At 45.7% G+C, this 24,624-nt stretch overlaps 1 protein-coding gene across 4 annotated transcripts in view; it reads right to left on the bottom strand.

Annotated features, from left to right (window-relative positions):
• MAPKBP1 (mitogen-activated protein kinase binding protein 1) overlaps positions 1–24,624 on the bottom strand; it is a 103,945-nt gene that overhangs the window by 38,097 nt on the left and 41,224 nt on the right. For 3 of the 4 annotated variants that reach the window (XM_074824170.1, XM_074824172.1, XM_074824173.1), the window contains exons 4-11: positions 11,737–11,799; positions 11,082–11,139; positions 7,907–8,077; positions 4,970–5,107; positions 3,950–4,132; positions 3,324–3,341; positions 2,629–2,789; positions 165–354 (exon numbers count right to left, since the gene is read on the bottom strand). In XM_074824170.1, coding sequence (XP_074680271.1) covers positions 165–354; positions 2,629–2,789; positions 3,324–3,341; positions 3,950–4,132; positions 4,970–5,107; positions 7,907–8,077; positions 11,082–11,139; positions 11,737–11,799 — 982 coding nt within the window. The remainder of the gene's footprint in view (positions 1–164; positions 355–2,628; positions 2,790–3,323; positions 3,342–3,949; positions 4,133–4,969; positions 5,108–7,906; positions 8,078–11,081; positions 11,140–11,736; positions 11,800–24,624) is intronic. The other variant, XM_074824171.1, reaches the window with a different exon arrangement.

Below are 24,624 nucleotides of genomic sequence, written 5' to 3'. Positions count from 1 at the left end.
CCAGCTCCAACTCAAGCCCCGTAGCAACCACACTAACCACAGGAGGAAATCTGAGTCAATTCTTTCTCTCTGCAGTAAGTGTTTGCATTCAAATTTGGCAGCTCTTCAGATGACTTCCTCAGCTGCAACTCGCAATCCAACACTTGTGTCTGCAGACAACATACCTCAATGTTCCACACGCAGGAAGAGTGGTACAAAGCAGAGTACACCTTGCCCACTTTCTTCGGGTCTTTGACATCCCACACGTACAGGCTGTGGTCATTGTATACGCAGGAAAGCCACTGGTTGGTGGGGTCAAAGGTCAAGGCAATCGTGTCTGGATACTTCGCATCAGCCATACCAGAGAAAAGACGACTGCACAAAGAGAGAACAACAGCCTGGTTAACTTGCACTCTCTTGGACTCAGAGCAAGGAGGTGAAGCATGAGAGTTCAGGTTCTCCACAGGGCACTGGCGAGCTGAACAATGCACTGTGGCATATATAGGTAGAGAGAGTAGCTGGATGGGAAGACCTGTCTCCTGAATAACCAGAGGCCCAAAAGATGCCTGAAAGTCCCATGGCAAAAGTCATTCTCCTTGCCATCCAACTCAGAGTCCCACCAAAGACAGGCAACTGACTTTCCTTGAAGAAGGACCAAACAGGACACTTGATCATCACTGGAGATCATCATCATTTACCCCTGCATAACCAGGTGGTAAAACCCAAGTCAAATAATCTCAAAACAAAGGGGAGGAGGAAGATCATCTTTTGGTGGGTACTATATTTTGTTTACTGATTGCAGTAACTGCTCTTGTGTGGGACCAAGCAGAAGAGTACTACACTCAAAAGACAGGAGCACACCAGCACAAGGGACAAAGGAATGATTCATTTCAGGTGCTGCTTGTCTGACGTGCTTCCCTTCCACCCCCTCCCCACACGCAGGCCAGCTTGGTGCTGCTTCCAGCAGCTCAAGAGATGGGCAACTGCAGATGGGTACAGTCCTTTCTAGATAGGCAAGCTTTCTGATGCAAACTTAAAAACAGAGGAATTTTGCAGAACAAGGAAACACCTCCTTCTCCAGGTTAGACCAAGATCACACCATGTGAACCCTACATCTCCTCTACAGGGGTCCTCTGTTAAGTCCTGCTGCCATGCACATGAAGAAGGAGCTCCTCTCTTGACCTCAGGTAAACACAGCCATCCCACAACACTGCTAATGATATCAAATAAGGTAACTATAGCCAGAGTGCCAGGTGTTGAGAGCAGGTAATTTCAAAGGACAGATGGAGATGCAGGGATGAGGGCCAAAGTGCACGTAGCACACCAGACAATTGGATCCCCACATCTGCAAGCACAAAGCTTCGAGGGCTAGAAGAGTGCAGCCCCGATCCTATTGAGAAATCAAGTCATTGATACAGCTGTGGGCAGCTCGTTATGGGCAACTGGCATCCCACAGAGAGGCTCTGGCATGCATGGGAATACAAGGAGGCCTGTGTTTTCAAGCTTCTTTGGAAGTAATTGTTAAAAAAAAAATTGTTGTTAAGACTGTAGTCAGCACTACCAATGCATGTTTAAGAATCACATGAATATTTCTGCCTGACTGATGCATGACAGCAGCAGAGAGTATTTTTAAAGGGTCCATGTATACAATTGCTTGACTTTAGTATTACCAGAAACTTGTAACATTTTAAATTGAGAGAACTCCTTTTCCAGCTCCCTTACTGGAATATCATTATCTCCCACTGATCTTCTGGAGGAATATACAGTGCACTGTTTGAATCTTTACCTCAAGTTCCCAAGAAAAGTTTAGAGAAAACCTGTTAAGATAAAAGAAAAAAAGAAGAAGAAAAAAAAATAGTATATATCTGTAGACATGGGAACTACAGATATCCAGTGGAATAATGGCTGGTGGATTCATACACCTTTGTATTTCTTTCCCCACTAGTGACAGAAGTGAAAGAGAGCAACAGAAGAAGATTGGGAAAGTCTTCAACCAGGATTGGCAAACAGCAAGACGTGAAGGGTTTTCTCTAGCATAAGCCTCTGCAAGCTGACAGACAGAGCTGTACGGAAATAACATTACCCACCTCAGAAGGTGAGAAATAGACAGCCAAGGTAGAAGATACTGGAGTGAGGTAGGAAAATAAGACAACAGAATACACAAGATCGAGGGAGAAGAAAGACTACAGACAACAGTAGATTTGTGTCTGTAGAAGATTGCAAGGGAACCTTTGAAAAAAATGCCCCACAAGAGCCTGGCAACTCTTAGCAACATCATTATATTGCTACAGAGGAGAGTCTTCAGCCCGCACCAGTGATAAACAAAGGATGTGCCATGGTACAGGAACAACTGAGATGTGCCAGAGCATCCTGTGCCCTCTGCCTGCTTGCTCATAGCAACCAATGTCAGAAGGCCACCAGATCTGAGCAACCCCAGGGAGATGAGGAGCAAGATATGCTGTATAGTCCAGCAACCAGCTTTGGGCTGTAGCCCAGCCACACAAGGCAAAGCTGCAACAACTCGGGGAGATCTGCAACAGGCTGCCAATTTTAATACATAAAAAGAGCACACTGCAGATGGCAAAGGTCTGGGGAACAGTTCTAACCCCCACAAGCCTCCCTTGGTCCCTTCCACCCTCTCCACAGTACCTGGCCTCAGTCACACTCGCGATGTCTGTTCCCAGGAAGTGCGGCTTTGGCAGCGTAGTGACAAAGTGAAGGTTCAGAGGGTTAAAAATCCGCACGGTGCCATCAGCGCAGCCACAGAAGATGTAGTCATGATTCACAGAGATGCAGTTTGCCACAGTGGTCTGAGGAGGACACAGCACACAAGAAGACAAATAAGCAACGTGCTCTCATTTCAAAGGTCACCAGACACACGACACGGAGAATAGCAAATTGACAGACAAAGGAGTCATGGTCAGAAGAGCTGAAGTGAAGTCAAGCCCTGGGAGTAAGGAAAAGCCTAAAAAAATCCATTTTTCCTTTCTGAGGAGCTTCCCAGCCAAGGTCCATTGCAGATTCCAAGTGGTTAAGGAAAAAGCCCAGTTCCTCTGCCACCCACTGTGGTCGGAGGTCAGCAGAGCTACACATTTGCTCCAGCTGAGTCTTACTCTGAACATTGCTTTTTGTTCCTCTGTGACATTCAGCACCACTGGCAGGCAAGCAGCACCTCACCCTGTACTAGCACAGCAATACATTACCTGTCACAAGGGGATAATAAAAGAAAAAAAAATGGATTTTCTTCCCCTCCCATTGGGATCTGTACAAATGGCAGAAAATGGTACAAAATGGAGCGTGGTGATAAGGGGATGAGTTCAATGCAAAACTTTTTTCCGACTTACTGTGAAGCTGTCTGTATTCTGAGCGAGAGTGAAAGGCAGATTTTAGAGAGGAAAGGAAAGAAAAGAAGAGGCATTTCACTTGAGTGAAAGCGTGGAAAGTTTTTTCCCTTGATTTTAATACACTGGATCCTTTCAGGTGGGCACCTTACATCCAATTGAAGGAAAATAAGCACAATCAAATTCTTAACTATGGGCCAACCTGGTGGTTTACAATAGCCAAACCAACTTCTACTTCGGGAACCTGCATTTGAGATGCACAAGCCAAGTAAGACACTGCAGAGTGGGTAGAAATCAGAATCCTTCTAAAACTCCTACTTGTCCAGGCCAAGCCAGGAGGGACAACACAGGGGTTGCCAAAGCTACCGAAGGACACTGCTTTGCCAGAAGAGCAGGAGCTGTAACGCTGAGACTTGAGAATGAAAGAGCCTCAATGTTTAATAAAATCCCTTTGCCAAGAAGCAACACTATTTTTGCTTGGCCTTCCGGGGTAAATCACAAAGTGGCAGTGGCCCAAATGACTTTCACTGCTGGTGGTCAGCTTGCGCTCCAAGTGCCCTTATTATCTGTTGTTCCTGCTCTGCTTCAGCAGGCACAAATACTGCAGGACAGGATGATGTAAAACTCACCCTCAGCTCAACCCACTTGTCTAGCAGCCTCTTTTCATTGAATTCACAGAGCAGTCCTGAGGATGTGATACAGAAGGTGCTGTCAGCTTTTTTGCCCCTTCCACAAGCCACATCTGCAAAGAAGTTGTTCCTCAGTTCTCCAAGCAATCCTGAGCGACCTAGCAAGGGGACTGTGGCATTGACCTATCAATAAAAAACAGTTTGTTAGAAATAGAGCGAGGCACTCCAGGCAGACAAGCGTTTTTTAGAACACCAAGCCTTGAGTGCTGAAGTGCCTCAAAGAAAGAGAGCTTGCAAACAGCCTACAAGGAGAGGTAGTGACACATTTTACTTGCTGCAGACCCACTGGTTGCACAGTGTATTGGGACCATCAGTAATAGCACATCAGTGGAAAACAACACTATTAGTGCCACCAAAACTGCACATCCAAACATATGACCCAGAGACAGCAGATTGATCACTGGAAGAACAACCCTTCCATGGCCAATCTGTGATTTATACCAAATGCCAAAGCACGTCCCAGCATAAAGTAGGACCATCTGTTCATGAGCATGCAGAAAAATTATATGTGGATTCTGTCCCCCAGAGAAGAATAGAACAGCTAAAAGTTTAAACACTTTAGTTGACACTTCAAAATAACACTCACAACCTTCTGAGATGCTCATATCAACATCAAACAGCTCTCCCCACCTCTGTGCTCCAAGGAGTTCAATGACTGCAGCTCTTTTCTACTTTTTTTTCCTCCTTCAGTATATGTGACTACTAAAGAACAAGCATGCAGCTATACAATTCCAGGAGCCATGCCCCTACCTCAGCACAGGCTAAGACAAGCTTTTGGCACCTTTTGGTGCTACCAGCCCACGGGGAGACTGTGACTTGAGAGCCAGGGGTGAAGGGCTATCCCTGAATCCCAGCAAAATCAAAGAGTTCCCACCTCCCACAGCTCACTGGGGCAAAATCCACCCTGCCGTAAGATGGAAATGCCTGTTCACAGCCTGGCCTTGATGCACCTACTCTCACCTTGGAGGTTTTGCTGTCATCCAGGTACCAGAACTTGATGTGCCGATTTCCAGCAGTGACAAAGTAACTGCAGTCCTCCGAGAATGACACAGCTGTCACTTTACTTGAGACTTTGTTGGCTGCCACTACGATGTTTTTCTGGAAACATAATTGTTTAGATAGCTTAATTTCTTTGCTCAGAAGCAAAGGAAACTCATTTCAATTACAGGCACATATCCAGTACAAGCACTGCAGCAGGGAAGTGACGAGGGCCAAACTATTCCCCATTCACCCCTGAATACAGCCTCCCCAACATTAGCTGGGAGCACTGATTTGGCAGATAGTAGAATTCACATCTACATTCAATTCCACTTCCACATTGACTGGGATTGAGAACAAAGTGCCTGCAGAAACGTGCTGTCTGAGCCATGACAAAAATGTTGGTTTCACAATCACCAGGAGCTCATAGCAAACCCATTTCCCTTTCTAAACAGCAAAAGCATATGTAGGCCAGCACAAGGAGGAGCTCTCCCAGCCTCCAGGCATCAATGAGGGCAAGGCACTCAAGATGGGGAACAGGTATTTTCCACAGGGAAAACAGTACTGGTTCCTCCATAAATTCTCTCTTCTCTTCAAAGACATGATGCTTTATTGAGAGACTCAAAACACAAAAAGACCATGCCTGTATTGGAAGGGATAAAGCAAAATCTGCTACACCTCAAATGTGCACCTCAAAAAATCAAAGAGTTTGGGGAAGGAGAAAGAACACGACAGGGACAGAAAACGAGAACAGACACTGTCCAAGCAGAATGGTCAGATGGCAGGAGCTCCCTGTCCACAATACCAGCACTCAGTTTTCCTCCCCCGTCTTTCCCCATGGGTTGGTAGAAGTGAGAATTTTTTTATTCCCCTCTGCCTGCAGTGGGTTTTCAACCATGCAGCACATGCCCTCAGCACACAAACCACATCACTCCAAGGGCCCCATCGGACTGCGTGCTGATAGAACTGAAGAAACCAGCAACAGAGGAGTCTAGGCTGCTGCACCATCACCATGGACGACACCCCATCCAGACTGGGGGAAAAGCAAGGGGGATAGCCATTAACAGAACTTCTTTCAAGACAGCACACAGAGAAAGAAGCCCTTGCAGACCTCAACATCTGGATCATTTCTGTGGCCTTTCTTAAGGGAAGCAAGAGGACCCTACAGATCCCAACAGGAGTTTTCTTTTCCATCACAATCAAATGACAGAGTAAGTTTCCCAGCCAGGAAAAACAGAGAAATTGAAGCAGCAGCACAGTGGATAGAAGAAGGGTTGTGGTTAAAAGTGCAGGGAAGTGCTTCAGGAGATCTGTTTTCACATCTTGGTCTCTTACTCTTCTTTGACTTTGGTCCGGTAAAGTTTCTCTAGTTCTGAGATCCAGCCCGCAAAATAAAGGCTAGCTGGACCTCCCAATAGTCACAGACTGGAGCATATGATTAAAGTGCATGTTCTTCAGCACAGAAGAGCAAGATAGTCCTGACCTCCCAAGCTCTCATGCACGGAATTATAAACAGGATCACAGTGAACAGGAAAACCTGCATAAGCAAGGGAAAACAAAGCTACCTGTACTGTCCCACACACGCCATGCATTATGACCATCTCCAAGTCACTACTATTATCTGTAGAACTAGAAAGAACCAAAAGGCTGAGCACTCAATTTTCAACACTGACATCCACACTTCTGTTTTATCACTACACAGTTCAGCTATACCAAAAAATAGCAAGGTCAAACTTCAGCTCATGCAGGAGAGAACTAACAGTGAGATTTTAAATTACAGCACAGGAAATGTGATGAAAAGAGTAACATACTAAATGAGCACAGACTTATAAGCTGCAAGAGAAACGAAGGCTCCAGGGAGACCTTACAGCAGCCTTCCAGTATTTAAAGGGGGCTACAGGAAAGCTGGGGAGGGACTCTTGATCAGGGAGTGTAGGAATAGGATGAGGGGTAACAGTTTTAAACTGAAAGAGGGTAGATTTAGATTAGATATAAGGAAGAAATTCTTCCCTGTGAGGGTGGTGAGACACTGGCACAGGTTGCCCAGAGAAGCTGTGGCTGCCCCCTCCCTGGCAGTGTTCAAGGCCAGGTTGGACGGGGCTTTGAGCAACCTGGTCTAGTGGAAGGTGTCCCTGCCCATGGCAGGGGGTTGGAACTAGATGGTCTTTAAGGTCCCTTCCAACACAAACCATGCTGTGATCATGTGAGATTTAAAAAATGCATTGAAGTTCCTTTAATTGCATCTCTTTTAGAGACGGTTACAGCACCTGAAAAGGTAGCAGAGGCTGCATAAGTGAGCATTTATTAATACAGAAGACTTCAAGCCTACTGGCAATAAATGTTTCTTTTCTTATATACAAACAACACACACCTAAATGTTTTCTAGATGATAAGACACGGGCTTTGTTTCCACAGAGTGCTGCCCCAACAAAGAGGCAGGCAGCTTTCATCCACTGTGATTTCTCTATGTTACCTTTCTCAAACAAGGATGGGGATTCAGAGTAGCACAAACCCTGACACAACAAAACAAAACCAAACCAAGAGCATCCACCACACCACAAAAGAAATCTCTGGTTGATGAGGGCTTCCTTCCTCAATCTCATAAATTAGTTTTTAATAAGCCTCTAAAAAAGCACAAGGCTTTGACAAGAAGTCCAGGCTTTTCTGGCTGGACAGCAAGATGTCACACGTCTCCAAGTATAAACAATATTCTTTCACTGAAGCGACTTAGACCTTCCCTAAGGGACCATAGCATGCTCTCATGTCCAAACTTGTCTATGTCTGAGAATGTCCAAAACCAAACAACAATGGAATTTAAAAAAAGCAGAACACAAGATGGAACTGAAATAGTTTATAGTCAGACCGCACTCTTTAATTTAGCAGTACCTCGTGGTACACCCAACCTCCTGGAGAACTTACCTTCCACGACCACACATTGACAATCATGTCATGCTGGTACCCCACTGAAACAATGTACTTGGAGCTGGGGGAGAAGGCCACACAGGCCACGCCATACTTGTGCTCCTGGAGCTCAGCCACCTGGGTTCGCTCGGCCACATCCCATACCCGAACTGCTGGCATGTGTCCGCTCTGGAGGGGACAAGAACAGACAAAGAACAGGAAGCGTAACCCCCGAGGTCAGTTCTGCCAGATTCGAGCACATAAATGTGTGGGGGCTTGGAAAAAGATATCTAAATGGTGCATTCACAATAGGGTTAGAGGTTCCTTCGATTCTTTAAAGCCCGGGTTGAGACTGACAACCTAAGAGTATATGATTTTCAACGGGTGTCTGAAAGAATTAATACAACCTCCCCTGCTTTAATAATTTTCTTACACTACTCACAGAACAGCCAGAGACTAAAACAATACTTTTGATGCCCATCCCTAATCTTTGCAATGGGAACTCAGCCAGCTCACAAAAAAGATTATAATAAATTGTATCTTTGGACTCAGTGAATGAAGAGACCCTCACATCCCCTGCTCCTAACACAACATAGACATGCAGGATCTCAAGTCAGGTCATGCCATACAAAAACATGGCATAACTCTTGTGATAACTATCACACACCATTTGAGGGAGGCCTCTGGGAGATTAGCATCATCATTTCTGTTACAAAGGTAACACACAAACGCATTCTGCCTGAATGAGTATGGGCAGGGTAGTGTCAGAGAAAAAGACATTGAGAGAACAGAGCCTCTGGTTTTATGCTTGTTCTCCAGAGAAACAGAAGGTCATAGATTTCAGAAATGTCAGTTCAGCACCTTCTGCCACACAATTCTATTCTTTTATTTAACTGTTTGTTATTAAACCAAAATAAAACCAGGCATACAAGATGAGCTGAGATGCTGGCCAAAAATGTGCCTGATGGGCAAATCCTACTCAGAAGCCTGCTCATGATTTCTCACTGGTCTGTCAAAACAGTAGCTTGCAAGATAACATATCCATGGCAACATGGCAAAATGGTACTTTTTCTGATCAGTTTTAAGTAAGTCATTTGATTGTGTGGGAGAGGCAAGTCTGATCACAAGGAGAAGTCAAAGCTTTAAAAACTCAGAATTGCGCATGTTTTAACTGTTGTTCGAAAGCTTTGCCAAGCTTGTGGCCTGGAAAAACACTGTGGTCAGATTTTGCTGCAGTTGGTACAGTTCTTCCTCCTGCAAGGCAGAGCTCAGGTCTCAAGGTGGCTGGCAAGATGTTACAATGACCTGAATCAGCTGTTCTTCAAAGCAATTGCTGTACTTAAACACATACACAAATACATGTGTATATACATACATATATGTATTTCCCAGCATCTTAGCATACACCCCAAGACCTTAACAAATTGAATGCATAATTCATCATTTAAAAAATGCTCACCAAAAGTGAGCTCTGTGTGATCCCCATGGATGAGGAATCTATGCCTCCACGGGGAGGAGAAAAAAAAAAATTACAAAGAAAGAAAAAAATCTTCTGGATTTGAAATATATATATAAGAAATTTAATATGTATGGCAGCCAAGGACTAACCTCCATGTTCTTCTTCCTGAAAAGCCAGCCATGCAGAAAACAAAGGTGTTACTAGGCAGAATTAGCATGAGGCTGCTAAAAGTGAGCTTGACAAAGTGGACTCAGAAAGCACTCCCCTATGGGACAGAGGTTGAACTAAGTCGAGACTGCTGACACCGGCAGGGGACACTGCTACACTAAGTAATAACTCAAATTTCAGACACGTGGGAGGATACCGAAAAGAGAAATGGTTTTACAACAGGGCAAGAGGAGACATGTTTTGCAACAAGGCAAAAAAAAAGGATCTGAACTTGCCATTTAGCCCAATGAAGTTTCAAACTGAAAAGTTTGAGTTGTTAGTAAAAAAAATACTCATTTAATTTTTCACCAATTTTCCTACCCCACATGAAAAGAATAGAGCACCAGAGATTTAAAAAAAAAAAAAAAAAAGGAAAAGGAAGGCCCCAGAATCATCAGAACTGAACAGGGAGAAAAAAATATATATAATTTTAATATAAAGAAATTTTATTACATTAAGACTTCTAGAGTGTAAGGAGGCATTAAAATAAATTACAGCTATAAAGCCTCATGCTTTCACTAAAAAGCTAATAACATCAACCACCTGATGCTCTGATTGAAAATTTGTTCTTACTTTTTCTGTGTCAAGGCAGCCTCCATCCCAAACCACCGCTGTTTCTATCCTTGGCCTGATCTATGCAGGATCCAGGCCCAGCTTGGGAGCCACCCAGCAACATGACAGCTGCCATCATGGTGGCTGCAGCAGGGACCTCTGGAGCGAACAGCCTCCGCCTTGACAGCTCTGACACAGGGCTGCGACATACTTCTCTGTGGCTGAGGCTCAGGAGGGGACTTGTTTCACACATGCTCCCTGCCCACGTCTTACAGAGGCACAGAGACTAGTTGTAAATTAACATTAATCATAGACAAGAGCAAACTGCACCCAACCATACGGGGGACAGTCAGCATTTCTGTGGATTTCTAACATCCAGCAATTCCAGCCTCATGACACAGCCCATGTCTTGAACTTCTAATGCAGAACAGACACACAGTGCACTCATCCTTATTCTCCCCCTTGGGCATGTTTGGAAAGAGGAAGCAATTGTCACCCCCAGCCAAACTTACAATGCCAAACCACAGGCACCAGCATCTTCTGTCGCTATTCCTAAAGCTCCATTCAATGTGCACTTTTCACTTTTTCCACAACACTGTTACTGGCTTCAGTTACTTCCTGAAATCCTAAAGGGACAATGCTAAACTCAGACTACGATTAAGGACCATCCAAGTACTCTTCACTGATGCTAGAGTAGAGCCATGCTGTGTGTCCTTCCACTTATTTTCACTCTACCTTCAGCCCACAGATGCCACCCCAGAAGATCCATTCCCCAAGCTGATGAGACCACACACTGAAAAACAGCCAGCAGGAGCACCCAGAGCCACTCATAACCCTGGTAGGTCTGCCCACAGATGCAACACTGAAATAGATTTGTCTGTGTCAATGCAGCTCACTGGCTTGTTTCTTCTAACACCCCCTGCCCTGCTTCGAAAGACAATGGATAAGGTGTGCCCCCTCTCCTCTCAGACTTACCTCTCCTGTAACCAAGTATTTTCCATCTGGAGAGAAAGCAAGTGCTGTAATTGTTTTCCTAAAACAGAGAAAATGACACTGAGAAACATTTCCAACATGTGATTTCATTTCAATACGTCATGACTGGGGAGTAGGTTGGGACAAACTGGAAAGGGGCTAAAATCACGCATAATAGCCTGACACAATGGTTTTGCTTTACCAGAGATCTAACACTTGCCATGGGAACTCCCTGCTGCCCAAGTCTCAAAGCAGCATGCCTACAGCACTGGAAAAGCTCCAAAAGTCAAGATTCATCCTTGTGCCTTTAAATCCAGATGCAGGACCATGTCCCAGTCCTGGCTTCAATAATGAGGTCATAGTTTTAGGGGGAGAAAAAAAAAGTCGGATACCATGGAGTTCTAGTAAGATCTCCTCCATGTCATGCCTATTAGCAGTTCCTCATGGGACCACAATGTTTATGAGGTGGTACCGCCTCAGCAGTAACACCTCACATCAGAAAGAGCTGGAGTCAAACCGGCAGGCAGGCTCTCCCCAAGGCAGCTCTAGCTGAGAGGATTTAGCCTGGAGCAACAGCAGCTCCCGCACTTCACTCAAGCCAGAAAAACCTTGAATTCACCTCCCACAAATTGCAAGTCCATCTTAAAGCTTCACTCACCTGGAACTATTTAGAATATGGTGTTGCTTGTTTTTTCTAGGGTTGAACAGCACAACAACACACCTAGATGGAGGAAACAGAAGAACAAAGAGTTGACATGACCATGAGTATAAAGAAAACCAAAGAGCTATCCGTGCGGGCAGAGCAGGAGCAAAAGCAGCCCCAAAAAGCTGTTTCATCCCCTAATTTTACAGACTGAGCTGGGATTAACCAGAAATCACAAAGAAAAAGAGCAGCTCAGAGGGGAATCACAAGTCTCTCCCATGTTGAGGAGTACCATGTGCTAGTACCATAAATAATTACCTTTCTAGCATCTGGGAGCCGTGGGTCTCTGATTGCTCAAGCTGGACAGAAAGGTTAACCATTAAAGTTTATGCAATGGCCCTCACGAATTATGCTCCCTGCCATAAAAGTGACCCTATGTACTGGGCACCAAACCAGCACGTTTAGAACAGAGTAAGGAGGTCAAGAAGAAGGAAAGGGGGCATCTTTCAGAAAAGCTCTTGGAGGGGGAAGAAGGGAAGGTAGAGGAGCTGAATTTCTGTGCCTGACCATAACACTAGACAGGACAGAAACTGTTGAGCATAGCACAAGGAGTGGCTGGCTAGTTGATAAGTTGGACATATGATGCCAAAAACGACTGACCCAAGGGACGTATGTGAATAAACAACTTGCTCAGGGGCCTTGCAGAACCCTCTCAAGTGAGGTGAAATGCAAAAGCAAGCAGTAGTAAACTCCTGATAAGCAATATAATCACCTCCATTGGGAGTAAAACAGTCACTGACTGGGAGGGGAGGGAAGGAGAAGAGGTTCCACTTCCCCACTAATCTTGCCCATAGCACACTGCCTTGGTGCCTCAAGCCCACCACAACCAGCCTGGGGCAGTCCTGGGTACTGGAGCCTTCCCCACTCTCCACAAATACCCTACATAGAATTTTTAAATCCTCATGTAACAGCATTTGTCTCGTAGCAGAGAGCAGTAGCGACCAGTAACAGAAAACCCATGACCCTTACTGCCCCCTCCCAAAAGCACAGCTGTTAAGTGAATAAAAGGAGGTAGAACACCAATTGCTCTGATGACCTTGTGCCCTATCTCACACTTCACCTCTAAAATAGGAATTGTGGTTTTCGCCTGTCCCTCTGCTAGTACCCGCTGTCAGAGGTTAGCAAGTCCCAGCTCCTTCTCTGCTGCGGTGCTAGGGGAGCACTGCAGGATGCCCCTGCTCCACTACCAACAGCCTTCCACGCTGGGGACTGCACTCATGTCACCATCGCGCTGGGGCTTGCCTGCAACACGTGCCAGGCTACAGGTGCCAGCCAGGGGGAGAAACACGCAGGACAAAGAAGTAGAGGATTTGGCCTGAAGCAGCCAAGCAGAAAGGCAAAAGCTGAGGCATCGCAGAAACTATTGCAGCACCGAACCTACAGACCTCACTAACGTTTCAAACAGGTGGTGCACACTCATGCACAGAACTAAGCACACCTTGGCACTGTGCTGCCCAGAACAAGAGTCATGTCCTTCCAGGCCCCCCTCTGTGTCCCCTGCAGCAGGCAGAGCTAGCAGTGCTGCAGGCACGGCTCAGGGTTGACAGAGATGTCTCTGGCATCTCCTCGCCTAGCCCAGGCAGCTGACCTTTCCCTCGGTCTGACCAGGCTACTCTGCCAGAAGCAGTGTAAATTTTGAAATGGAAAAGAGAGCAGGAAGGAGGACTGACACACCAAGACCTTGAGCTCAGAGTCCTTGGCTGAAGCTGTCACACTCCATGAACATCGCTAGCTCAAAGTGGACACCGTGAGAGGGTACCAAAGCTTTAACCTCCAAAGCATCAACCTTTCACAAGATATGACACACCCCCCAACCCTTTAGACTGCTCTACTCCTCTCTACCCATGCCATTCCACCTACTCTTCTCCACCCATGGCCCACCCTGAATGCCAAGGCAATAAAGGTGCCAAACTTTCTTGATAGTTAAGGGAGACAGCCGTGGTTGGAGAGGTAATTTTGTGGAGGAGCAGGGAAAGTGTAAATAAGCAGTTTGTTCAGACCAGGATTGATCTTCTGCACTTTTTACCCTGGGGAACCAATCTGGAGAGTTTCAAGTCAAAGCTATGCTATATATTTCTGAGGGATTAGTGTAAAGAAGCAGGTGGTTTGTGATCCATTAACAAGTCAAGGGAGGTTAAGCCTCACAAATCACGAGATATGAAATAGGAAGTTAGCAGATGTGAAAATCTATCTAATCCCAAGCCTCCGGCTAATCAGAAAAGCAAGGCAAAACCCCATTATGTGGAGTTGGATAGGGTTAATGGACCAAAATCCTGCTGAGTTATGACAGGGATGAATTGTGCTCAAAATAAGCTTAAAAAAAACAGAAAGAAAAAAGGAAAGACACGAAATCCTGGCAAAGACTTTCCTATACAGCTCTTAGATTTAAGTTTTTGTTTTATTGTGAGGAACTGCAGAAAAACAGGACTTCAGAGAAGTTAACACACTCTAAAAAACACAGGAAAGATGCTAAATACAAACCACAGTCTTCAAACCAGGCAAGCAAACAAACCACTTCCTAGAATAGTATAGTGAACCATGAAGGTCCGGGGCTTTGCCATTATTAACTTACACAACAGCGCCTTTGGTCACTTACAATCATGAATTTTAGCTCTGTTGTACTCCGCAGCGGGCTGTCTGCCAGCAGGCTTCCTCCCCCTTTCCCAGCCCTTGGCCAAGTCCAGAGCCCACAGTGAAGGTAAGAGCCACCCAGCTCACACACCAAGGCAAATCAGCAAACCGTTCCAAGAGCCACATGGCTTCTAGTGCCAGAGCAGCTGGCACAAACACATATATTTTCACTTTGTCTTAAGACAACACTATGCTCTATTCACTGAGTTTGACCCGTAATTAATAAACTCTATCTGGAGGGGGCAGAAAATAAATCACAGTAACTCCATACTGGTCAGCAAGCATTGATTTATGCCATGAAAAGGTAATTTTAACTCACAGACTCAGTGAAACAAGATTGTATGTCATTAGGTTGAGTTGTAAGCTAGTAACTAACATAACTTGCTAATTGGTTATGACCTTCTATGCCAGTAAAGTAATTTAGCCAGGATAAACTAGTCTTCTAAACTTGCTTTCTTAAACTAGCTGCTATCCAATAAAAGCTACCCCACTGCTATGCTGTCTCATGCAGATTTTCCACCATTACTCTCCTGTCTGACATGCACATGGGCAATGAAGACTCCAACCCAACCCAAAGACACCTTATTCAGCAAGATGGCAGGCCACAAACTGCCAGTCTTACAGAGGGACACAGATACTGTGCTGGGAGGCAGGAGCACCCAACTTTGTCAACTGGCTCCCTCTCAAAATGCTTGGAAGGGTTTCTAGTCCACTCCATCCTAGAGAGAACATCTCCTCAACAAGCAGAAATTAACCATTTCTAGCACTTTAATCTCTTCTGAGTGCTCAGGGCAGCCTCAATTGCCTGCTCAGACACTCACAGCTCAGCTCAGTGTGGCCCCAGAGCAGCTCCTCCACCCCACGCAGCCAGCAAGTCATTCTCCAGCAGAACCTGCAGCCACTCCCCAAACAAGGTAGCTCAGAGCCCATCAGTACTCTGGGTGAGCTCCATTTCAGCAAATGAAATTGGTCTAACAAAATAAAGGGAATGGAGACACTGAATGGTCAGATTGCTGACCCACCTATTCCATGCTGTCTCCAAGTCCAGCAAGGCTACCAAGCCCTCAGGAGACTCAAAGTATCTACTCCTTTCCATTCATGCTTGCTTTAATCTTACAGCAGTTAGAATAATAAAAATAATTACCATGGAAAATTAATTGCATACAAGAGCCTACACCCATTTATCCATCCTCCACCTCTGTCTGCTCCTTTTATAAGACCACATTCAGTATTTTACAGCCAGAGGGATGGAAATGACACAAGGGAAGAGAGCACTGATCTTTTTCTTCCTAGCTTCCAATTGTGGATGTAGAACAAGCAAAGTACTTCAAACCTGCACTTCTATAATGGTCACATCACCTCTTCCACCTGCTCCACCCCTTTCCCAAACTGAAGATTTCAAAACAAATTCAAGTTCTCAAGACACCTTTGTCTGAAGAGACCTTTTTAAATGCTAGTGCCAACATGCAAACTAAAACTAGCTCCACAAGCACCTCACATGGGACCTGCAGAGAGAAAACCTGACCCTGACTCACACTAGCCGTTTAGAAGGTCAACACTGATAGCACCCTTGTTTCAGTACAAACCCTACCTCCTCTGCAGTTGCAGGCAGGGCTTGATGACCACAGCACCTTTTTAATCCACAAGTATATTCTGATTTCCAAGACATTTATAGAAACTATTCACTGCTGTATGGCTTACTGCTGTACAAACCATCTACCAGCCAACTGAGATCAAGTGTCCTGTTTGTTTGCATGCTGGTTCCTGCAGAGGCTGTTGGCAATGACATACATATTTAAAGGTATTATTTCTAGGTCTATGATGCCACTCCACAACCTTTAAGTACACCTTCCTGATGCAAGCAGGTTTTAAAAACAACTTGGCTGTGGAATCTCTCCCAGTTCTCTTACTTGTGGGACATTGAGAGAACGTCAGACACAAGGGAAGGACAGAATCAGCTCTCACAGTGATGTCAAAGGTTTTTGCAGACAACCTGATCTCTCTCCACCAGGGAGCCTGTTTGGGTCAGCCAACAAGAAAGTAGTGAAAGGTTCCTTGCAGAGCTTTCCAAACCTCCATGAAGGCACAGCCCCATCTTACACATGCACAACTGTGCACCATATATGCAGATGAAAAGCTGGTGTTGTTTCAAAGGGAGGGAGGAGTGGGGGGATAAGGGAGTGTCACAAGCAGTTTCCATTGGCTGCAGCAAAAGGAAAAAAAACAAAATATAAAAAAGAAGCAATTTCCCTAAGCTAAATATAGGAGGAGGAATGGAGAGAAATCAGACGTCAGTATCACATTTACACAAAGTATCTGACTCACTAAGTCAGCATCAGTGGATCATCAGGCAGCTCCCCCCACCTTTACTTCTGCCTTTTCTCCTACTGGCTCCACTCCTCTTCTCAAAATCCTAGTTCCTGGGCATTTTACTCTCTTAGTGTCCTCTTGTTTCCCCACACATACATCTAGTCTCAGCTGCCTTCCCCCAGCTGCCTCCTTCCTCACCCTTCTTCAGTATGCTAATAAAAAAGAGATTTCTGTAGAAGTCAGTTTTCCTCTTTCCTTGCCCTGCAGGCCACACTCCCCTCCAAGGGGCTTGGGAAAATTAAAAACCCGTGATAGCATTCCTTTCCAAGTTATCCATCAACTCAGTGTTGCCCTATCTTGTGGGACACATGACTGGAGGCAGAGTTCATGGGTCAAGTCCTCCTCGGGTCAAGTCCTCCTCTCCAAAATGCGTGCAGCCTATGCTATAAAGAGGATGCTGTATGGAGGAAAGAAAACTCCATTAAGACATCAAAACAAACGTTGGCTTTCTTTTTTTCCCACAATATATTCTTTCATGCTGCTGCAAGAATAAATGAAATGAGCAAACAGTCCCATCCCTTGAAAATTGGTCCATTTCTCAATTTCTGGCTCATACTCTGCTCTCTTACCCCCACCCAAAGCTATTCAAATGAGAGCACAATAGCTTCCTACGCACTAAATGCATGAAAAAGAAAAAAGACATTGATAAGAACAAAATCTTTTTTACACTGCACTGGTTGCCAAGGGAAGCTTGATCAGAGTGAAGCAGTGTCTACAAAAGCTGGTGTTAATTTTCTCTGTGGCAACTCTTCCTGCCAAAAGGCTTCTTTAATTCACAGCCAGTACTGGGAGTGGGTTAACAGTGATGAGGGAGGATGTGCATGCTGACTGTATAACTGAATAGGTATTTTCATGCAAGCTATATTAATTAAATGCATGCTGAGAAGAAAGATGTATCTGTTGAGAGGTTAAGACTTGGGTGTCGCTGCCTGAGCGGAAAAGCCCTTGGAGCTCCCCGCACCACACCATGACCAAGAAGACTGGAACGGTGGGAATCTGAGAGATGCAGCTAAATTCAAACTTCAGAAACCAGCACAGGCTAACGAAAACCTGTGAATGCTGAACAAGGAACCCACTGTGAAAAAGAAAGAGCAAGAAGACTGGCCACACCAGGCCAATATCTTGCCTCCAGAAGCCCAGGCCTAGGGAAGAACAGGGCAGATTTTAGAGATACTTGTCCAGACTATTCTCCCAGCTTCCAGAAATCTGACATTCAGAGATATTTTAAGCCAGTGGGCACCCACACACAAGAAGAGGGAGAGCAGCACAGTAAATTGATCCTGTAAGAAGGCAGAGCAGAACTGACAAGAAGGATTTGTAGGGATAATCCCCAAAGGGACAACAGCACCCTCTGCTCCCCCAACCATTTCAGCCTGTTGAATTCATATTGTCCATTGCATTGACTGATAGCACAGAGGTGTCCAGGATGAGGGAACACGAGATGAAGGAGCAAAATAGCCTCTCTCTGACTCTGCCCAGTGTCATTTGCTTTGCATAACCACAGGATAGTGCTCCAATTACTTTCCTCAGCTGAGGCAGGGTAACAACAGTGACAACTCCCTTCCCATTCAACCTTCAGCAGACTGAGACAGAAGAGCAAGCCATGCAAGAGCACAAATACTACATCCCCAAATATGGGAGGCTCAAAATGCCCATCCCCACACACCCAACAAACCCACCAGCGCCTATGTGATCTGATGACATCCAGAAAAACAGGCAACTGCTCTTCCCACCACCTGGTGAGGATGCTGCCATCCTCATGATCTTCTCTGCCAGCGTGGTTTGTGCCTGCCGACACGTAGAGGCTCTGCTGCGGAGGAGGGGACAGGGCCCAAGAAGCTCCTATGCAGCTCCTGCCCTTCACACAGGGCCAACAAAAACTCCTGCCGTGCATGGCCGACAGCTTCCCCCGGCAGCTCTCAACAGCCCCGTTACACCTGCCAGACTATACCTTTAAACCAACCAGCCATGTATCCCCACCTCAGGCTGCAGATGGCAAAGAACAGACGCACAGATCTGAAGAGACACCCAAAACACTTTAAAAAGACTTTCAAAAACCTGATGCATAAATGGATTAGAAGATCCAATAAGGAGCACAGATTGTGACTGTACACCGACCAGTCCAGGCCTCTCTTCTTGCACACACATAGGCACCACTGAAGTTTCAGCTTTACCAGGAACACAGAGGAGAAACTCTGCAGGACTGGCTGCAGTCATTTCTAGCATGTCCAGCTGATCTTATTGCAACGTATACTCACCCCCCTGAAACTACCACACATGGAAAACTCCATCTTAGCACGGAAACCTCCAACACTAGGCTATTTCAAGGTCTCTTTTTAAAGGGGCAGAGCAGAAGAGGGAGGAGGAGTCTTAAAACCAGCAACCTTTCTGACACTGGGCAAACATAAGGCAGAGTGATAATTCAGGAAAACAAACTCAGACTCCATGCTTCGCACGGAATGGATGCAGGGACAAAAGACAGCCCAGGTCCTGTCTCCCTCCGGGAAAGTTGTACACAACTCCACAGCAGCCACGCTGGAGCCAGAGACGCAGCGGTAGTGCCCTCAGGAGAGCGATGGCTTTTCGCAGAGCTGCACAATAAGGAGCCACCTTTTCTGGGAGGCAAAGAGCTAAGCCAGACAGAGATTGTGAAAGACTTGGGCAAGAAGAACGTGTGGGGAAAGCAGAGGGGAGAAATGGGCTCAGAGGAAAACCATGGAATTTAAACCAGCTTACCAACTGGGAATCATTACAGTTGCAAGGAAGATGAAAATGATTCCAATTAATTGTTATGGCTCACGGCTGCCTAGTCACCAGTGATTCAGCAGGAACTTCACCTTCAAAACATCCTGGTTCCCTTTGACAGTCCAAAGCCAGGAAAGGAAAAAAAACTCATGGATGAGAAACCAGGGATAAAACCCTGCCCCAGCAGAACTGGGGACAGGCCATCTCCCCTGCCTTGTAGAATATCCCATTTCTCCTCCAGCCTGCAGCAAAGGTAGGTAGAACAGCAAAACCATGCAAAGCAGCAGTTGTGCATACACGCAGTGAGTTGTCTGGCAGCTTGCATGTCTGACAAGCTTCAAAGGACAGAAGGCACTGATGACAAAGGCATGTGTGCACACATATATATATGTGTGTGTGTAGGTATATATATATGCACACATGCATACATACATACAGCTCATGGATGACTGTAACACACACACACACATACCTCCCTCCCTCCATAACCACCCACTTCCCCAGGGGCAGGGAAGCAATGCCAGCAATACACCTACATGAAACATTAAATCAACTGGGCCGGGAGTAGGAGTTGCAGAGCTGCGTTTTATTTCAGCACTCTTGGCAAACACCCACTGAACACTGCAAATGAGCAGTAGCCCCAGGGGCTAGAGCAATGGGCAACTGATGATAGGAAGGCTGGAGGAATAAAAGGATCACTGAGACAGTTCATGACAAGAAAATGTGCTGATCAGTCAGACAGGAGAGAGTGAGAAGCAGTAGAAAATGGAGTCTTGAACAGAACGTGGCTGGTCCCAGGTGCGACCAAGAGGGATGAAACAAACAGCCAGAACATGGCTGAAAACCTAAAGAGCTACGCACAAGGCAGGGAATGCAACTTTTTCCAGGATGGTTGCTACAGAATCACAGCACACTGTGTTAATTCTTGAGAAAGGACTTGTCTCCATACACTGAGGTCTCCTCCCAAAGTTACAGCTGTCACAGGCACATCAACAAGTAGAAGAGAACAACTCTCCATCCTGACAGACCAGCCAAGACACCTGCTTTGGGGATCTCTTGCTCCCCAGTTGTGCTCCACCCCTCCGCTTGCTCTGAAGAGCCAGTCCCTCTTCGATCAGCATCTGGCTGACAGCCCCAGATTTGCCATTCTCAGCAACAGGCCATAAGCTTCATACTGAGTCTGAAAGGCCTCGGGCTTCCTGGGCTTGCTCACTCTGAACTTTTCTTGACCTGTCTGTAACTGTTTCACTTGGTTGAGCTGCGACAGCAATTTCTCTAACTGACCAGGTGTCTATGGCTAATTTGTTTTACTTCTGTTTATCTTTGTGTAATACAACCATAGTTTTATATAAATAACAGTAACAAGCAGTTATTTTATGTAGACTGAAATATTTACAACTAACACAATGATGTAGTAGAGGGAAATGAAGGCACGGTACGATAGCAGAGGCCTTGAGAAATGGAGATGAGGGATGCAGTGCAGAGGAGTGCAGACATGGGATGATAAGAAATGAGGCACATGCTTGGCAGCAGAGATGCCACAGCTGTGAAAAACTCACCCATGGTCCATTAAAGAAATACAGACCCGGAGCTGAACAAAACAGGTTTTAGGGGTAACAAAGAAAACAAAGAAATAATATATAACATGCATAAGAGACACCATACATAGTGAATTCAGAAGGATCATGGAGTTGCAGCCAACTAAGAAAGAGAAAGGTGTGAAAGTGTGTTAGGAAACATATACAAAAATGACCCAGGTGGACCCTGGAGTGATGAACATCATCCACATCATATTCCTCCCAGTGAAGGGCTACAAAGGCTGAAGATTTACAGTGGTACCCTCCAACAACTGACTTTAAGATCCAGAGGAGCAACACAAGGGTGAGCATAAAACCAGGAAAAACAAATAGAAACAAAGAAATGTGCTACAGTTTTAGTTGCATTATCACAGTTATTGAGACTTTTTCTATATAGAAGTATTCTAATGCACTGTTATTCTTTTTCTGTAATAATTAGTGGTAGAGTAAAATGATTCTTGAATTAGAGTGTTAGGAATTCAGTTATACTAACAACAAATTCTTGACTTTTTTTGTTTATACACACATACACAGCCTGTATGTATAAGGTGTGCTTCCTCTCTGTCCATAACGCTGAGTGTAACAAAGCCCAAGGGGAGTGCCTCAAAGAAAAGAAAATGCACAGATTTAGGGGAAGAGGAAGCTATGAAAGACAAGTTGAAGAAAAAAAAAAGAAAAAATATTTTAAAACCCCAGGCAAATAGCAGTACAGCAGGAAAGGCAAGAAAGAGATAAAGAGAAGCAAAGCACACAATAACTTTCCTGCAGAATAATCAAATCAGCCATCAAGCGCTGAGGAAATTCAGCTCTCCAGCCCAACAGTATAACAGAAGAAGATGGAAACTCTCTCTGAAGGCACCCTCCTGGGAGCAAGCAGCTCCCTGCAGAGATTCACAGACCCAGCTGGGCTTACACGGAAACATCTGGCTCTACACTTCAGGTCTGCACTGACTTCTCTGCAAGAGCAGTTCCCACCACACCACAAAGCCTCAAAAGCTGAATAAATGTCTTCCTTTAAAATCAAGTCCCAAAGGAAAAACATATCCCACTGTCAAGCAATTGGGCAACACCTCTGTTTCCAGCAGCAAGCGCAGCCAGACTATACCCTCACTGTGCCTGAGCAGCTCAGGAGCAGGGAGAAAGATCTATACATCAAGCTTATCATCTGGGGCAGACGAACACGACAGCTCACTGCAGATGCCTCAGGGCTTTAATTGTTTCACCATGAGGAAGCAGTGTAGTCAGTATTAAAGTGGCATCAATCAAAGGAGAAAAAAAAAAGTAATACAATTTAACTCTCTCCCCATTCTCCTCTAATTAACCGTCAGAAAGAAGCAGACTGAGGCAGGTCTGCCTCGAGCCCTCTCCCCACCACCATCTCCCTGCGGAGGATGGTCACACCGGGGGTAAGGCACTGGGCAGGCCCCGCCAGTGCCCACTGACCCATCATTGATCTCTCCTGCATTCCAGAGCAGACAGCAAAAGCCCCCACTGCGGCAAAGAAACTGGAGCAGTTTTTCCCCTTGAATGCTTCAGTAAGCATCATCCTTGCTGTATCTCTGTAAGAGTGTCAGAGACAAAAAAACCCCAAACTCGCTTCTTCGAAAGCATGGAAGTAAAGAATCACCTGCTCAAATGGCCAATTGTTTTCAGGTCCTCTAGGTGTGCGCAAAGCTCACAGCTGCCTCAGGCAGCAGGCTGCTAGGGCAAGCAAGGAGGCAATAAAAGCCTCCTGCCAGCCCTGCCTGTTCTGAGCCCCACAAGGTCAGGCTAGTGGATGCTGAAAGAGAGGGCAGGGAGGAGCCTACTTCTCCCCACAGCTGCTGTGGATGCCACAAGCCACGGGAAGCCTGCTGCGGCTCCCAGGCCCAAATGCCCAGAGTTCTTGCTGGCTCCCTGCCCCAGCCCCGCCACTTCTCAGTACAGGAACAGCTCAGATGTTGCTAGATTGGCAAAATTCAATTCTGTCTAAGTTATCTTTTTAGAAGCCTTGTGACAGCTCTGGCTTTAATGGAGGATGAACATCTACCTCTGCTTTGCCTGTATCGCAGCATTTTAAATGCAGTAAAATTTTTTGTCAGAGTAGCTAATGAACATCAGTTGTCAGGAGATCTGAAAAGACAGCTCTCCTGGAAGGAGAGGCAATCATGATAAAACTCAGTTTTGCTTTCTCATATAGCTACGCCTCTTGACACAGAGAAACACGGCCAAGTTAGAGCCCAGGACTAAGACACATCAGGTCAGCACTGCAAAACTGTAGCAACAACACCAAAGGCCAGGAAGTGGCTGGTATCAGCTCTGCTGGTCCTTGACCGCCAGCTGAAAGAACCAGCTTCAGGTGCACAACAGGTCAGTGCACGTGTGCATGTGTTGCAGGGCACGGCTTCCAGTGCAGGGCACGGCTTCCAGCACTAGCCCAGCGGGGAGGGTCAAGTCCTACATCTCTGGTTCCTGAGCAATAGTCGGGGCACTTCTGGGCATGCTTACAATAAACAAAATACACCCCTTCTTGGCACTTCTTAGCTAGCCTCACATGATGCTCTTTCACTTTAACTTGTTGCCTTTCTGACACGGAGTGAAACCTGAGACCATCTACAGTGCCAGATCTTCCAGGAAGAGGAAAAGGACCGACACTCTGTTCTTCACACCTGGTGACGGGATACCTCCTTTGGACTGTATGTACTTCTTTTAAGTTAAACTGTGATTTGTGTCAAGGTTGCCAGGAGACACAGCGTCTGTTTTGAGATTCTTAGAAAGGGTGGAGCTCAGCTGAGGCGGCTGGTATCTCATTTTCATCCCAGACTTTGCTATTCAGTCCCCATTCCCCCCCCTCGCTCTTATGCAAGTTCAGGACTTGGCTCACAAGCAAGTCGTGTTGCCGCACCAAGGCACTGGTTGCTAGGAGGTATAACTGCTGGAGAGATACAGAGCAGGTAGAGAAGAGAGCAGGTTGCTACCTGCAGGTACGCAGGCTTTCGGGCACTCCTGCTCTACGCCATCCCCCTCCTTTCTCAGGCAGTGGGCAAACCCCAGGGGGTTGCAGAGCTTCAAGCTGAGAAAAGGCCTACATGTTCCAAAATAGCCAAGGCAGCGTGAGCTTTGCAAACACTCCTCTTCCCTATTTCACTAGCATGCAATAGCTTTCCAAACCTGTCAAAGCTTCCCGCTTCCAGAGCTCTACCAGAGTGTTTAGCTCTGTTATTAAATAAAGCAGACATGCTTATTCTCTCACTTCAGTTTCTTTGCACATAAACTGCAAGTGACTCTCACCACAGGGCTGCCTTTTTTTTTCTTCCTTTCTTATTTTTTTGTTAAATAGTGACCTCCCTTTAGTTCATATGCTGTTAATGAGATCAAAGCACAAAGTAACAAACTAACCATCTACATGGGATCATTTTTAGCTCACCTCCTAATTTAAAAATCAATTGGTAAAATTGGCACAGTGAAAGTTTGAGGACAATCAGCATTTCTCTTAATAGGCAGGTTAAAGTCAGATATGACCAATATAATAATTAAAACA

Source organism: Strix aluco, chromosome 4 (genome assembly GCF_031877795.1).
Source record: "Strix aluco isolate bStrAlu1 chromosome 4, bStrAlu1.hap1, whole genome shotgun sequence".
In the NCBI taxonomy this organism is placed as follows: Eukaryota; Metazoa; Chordata; class Aves; order Strigiformes; family Strigidae; genus Strix; species Strix aluco.
The sequence above is the reverse complement of the archived record's forward strand: the minus strand, read 5'-3'. Positions and strand labels throughout refer to the sequence as shown.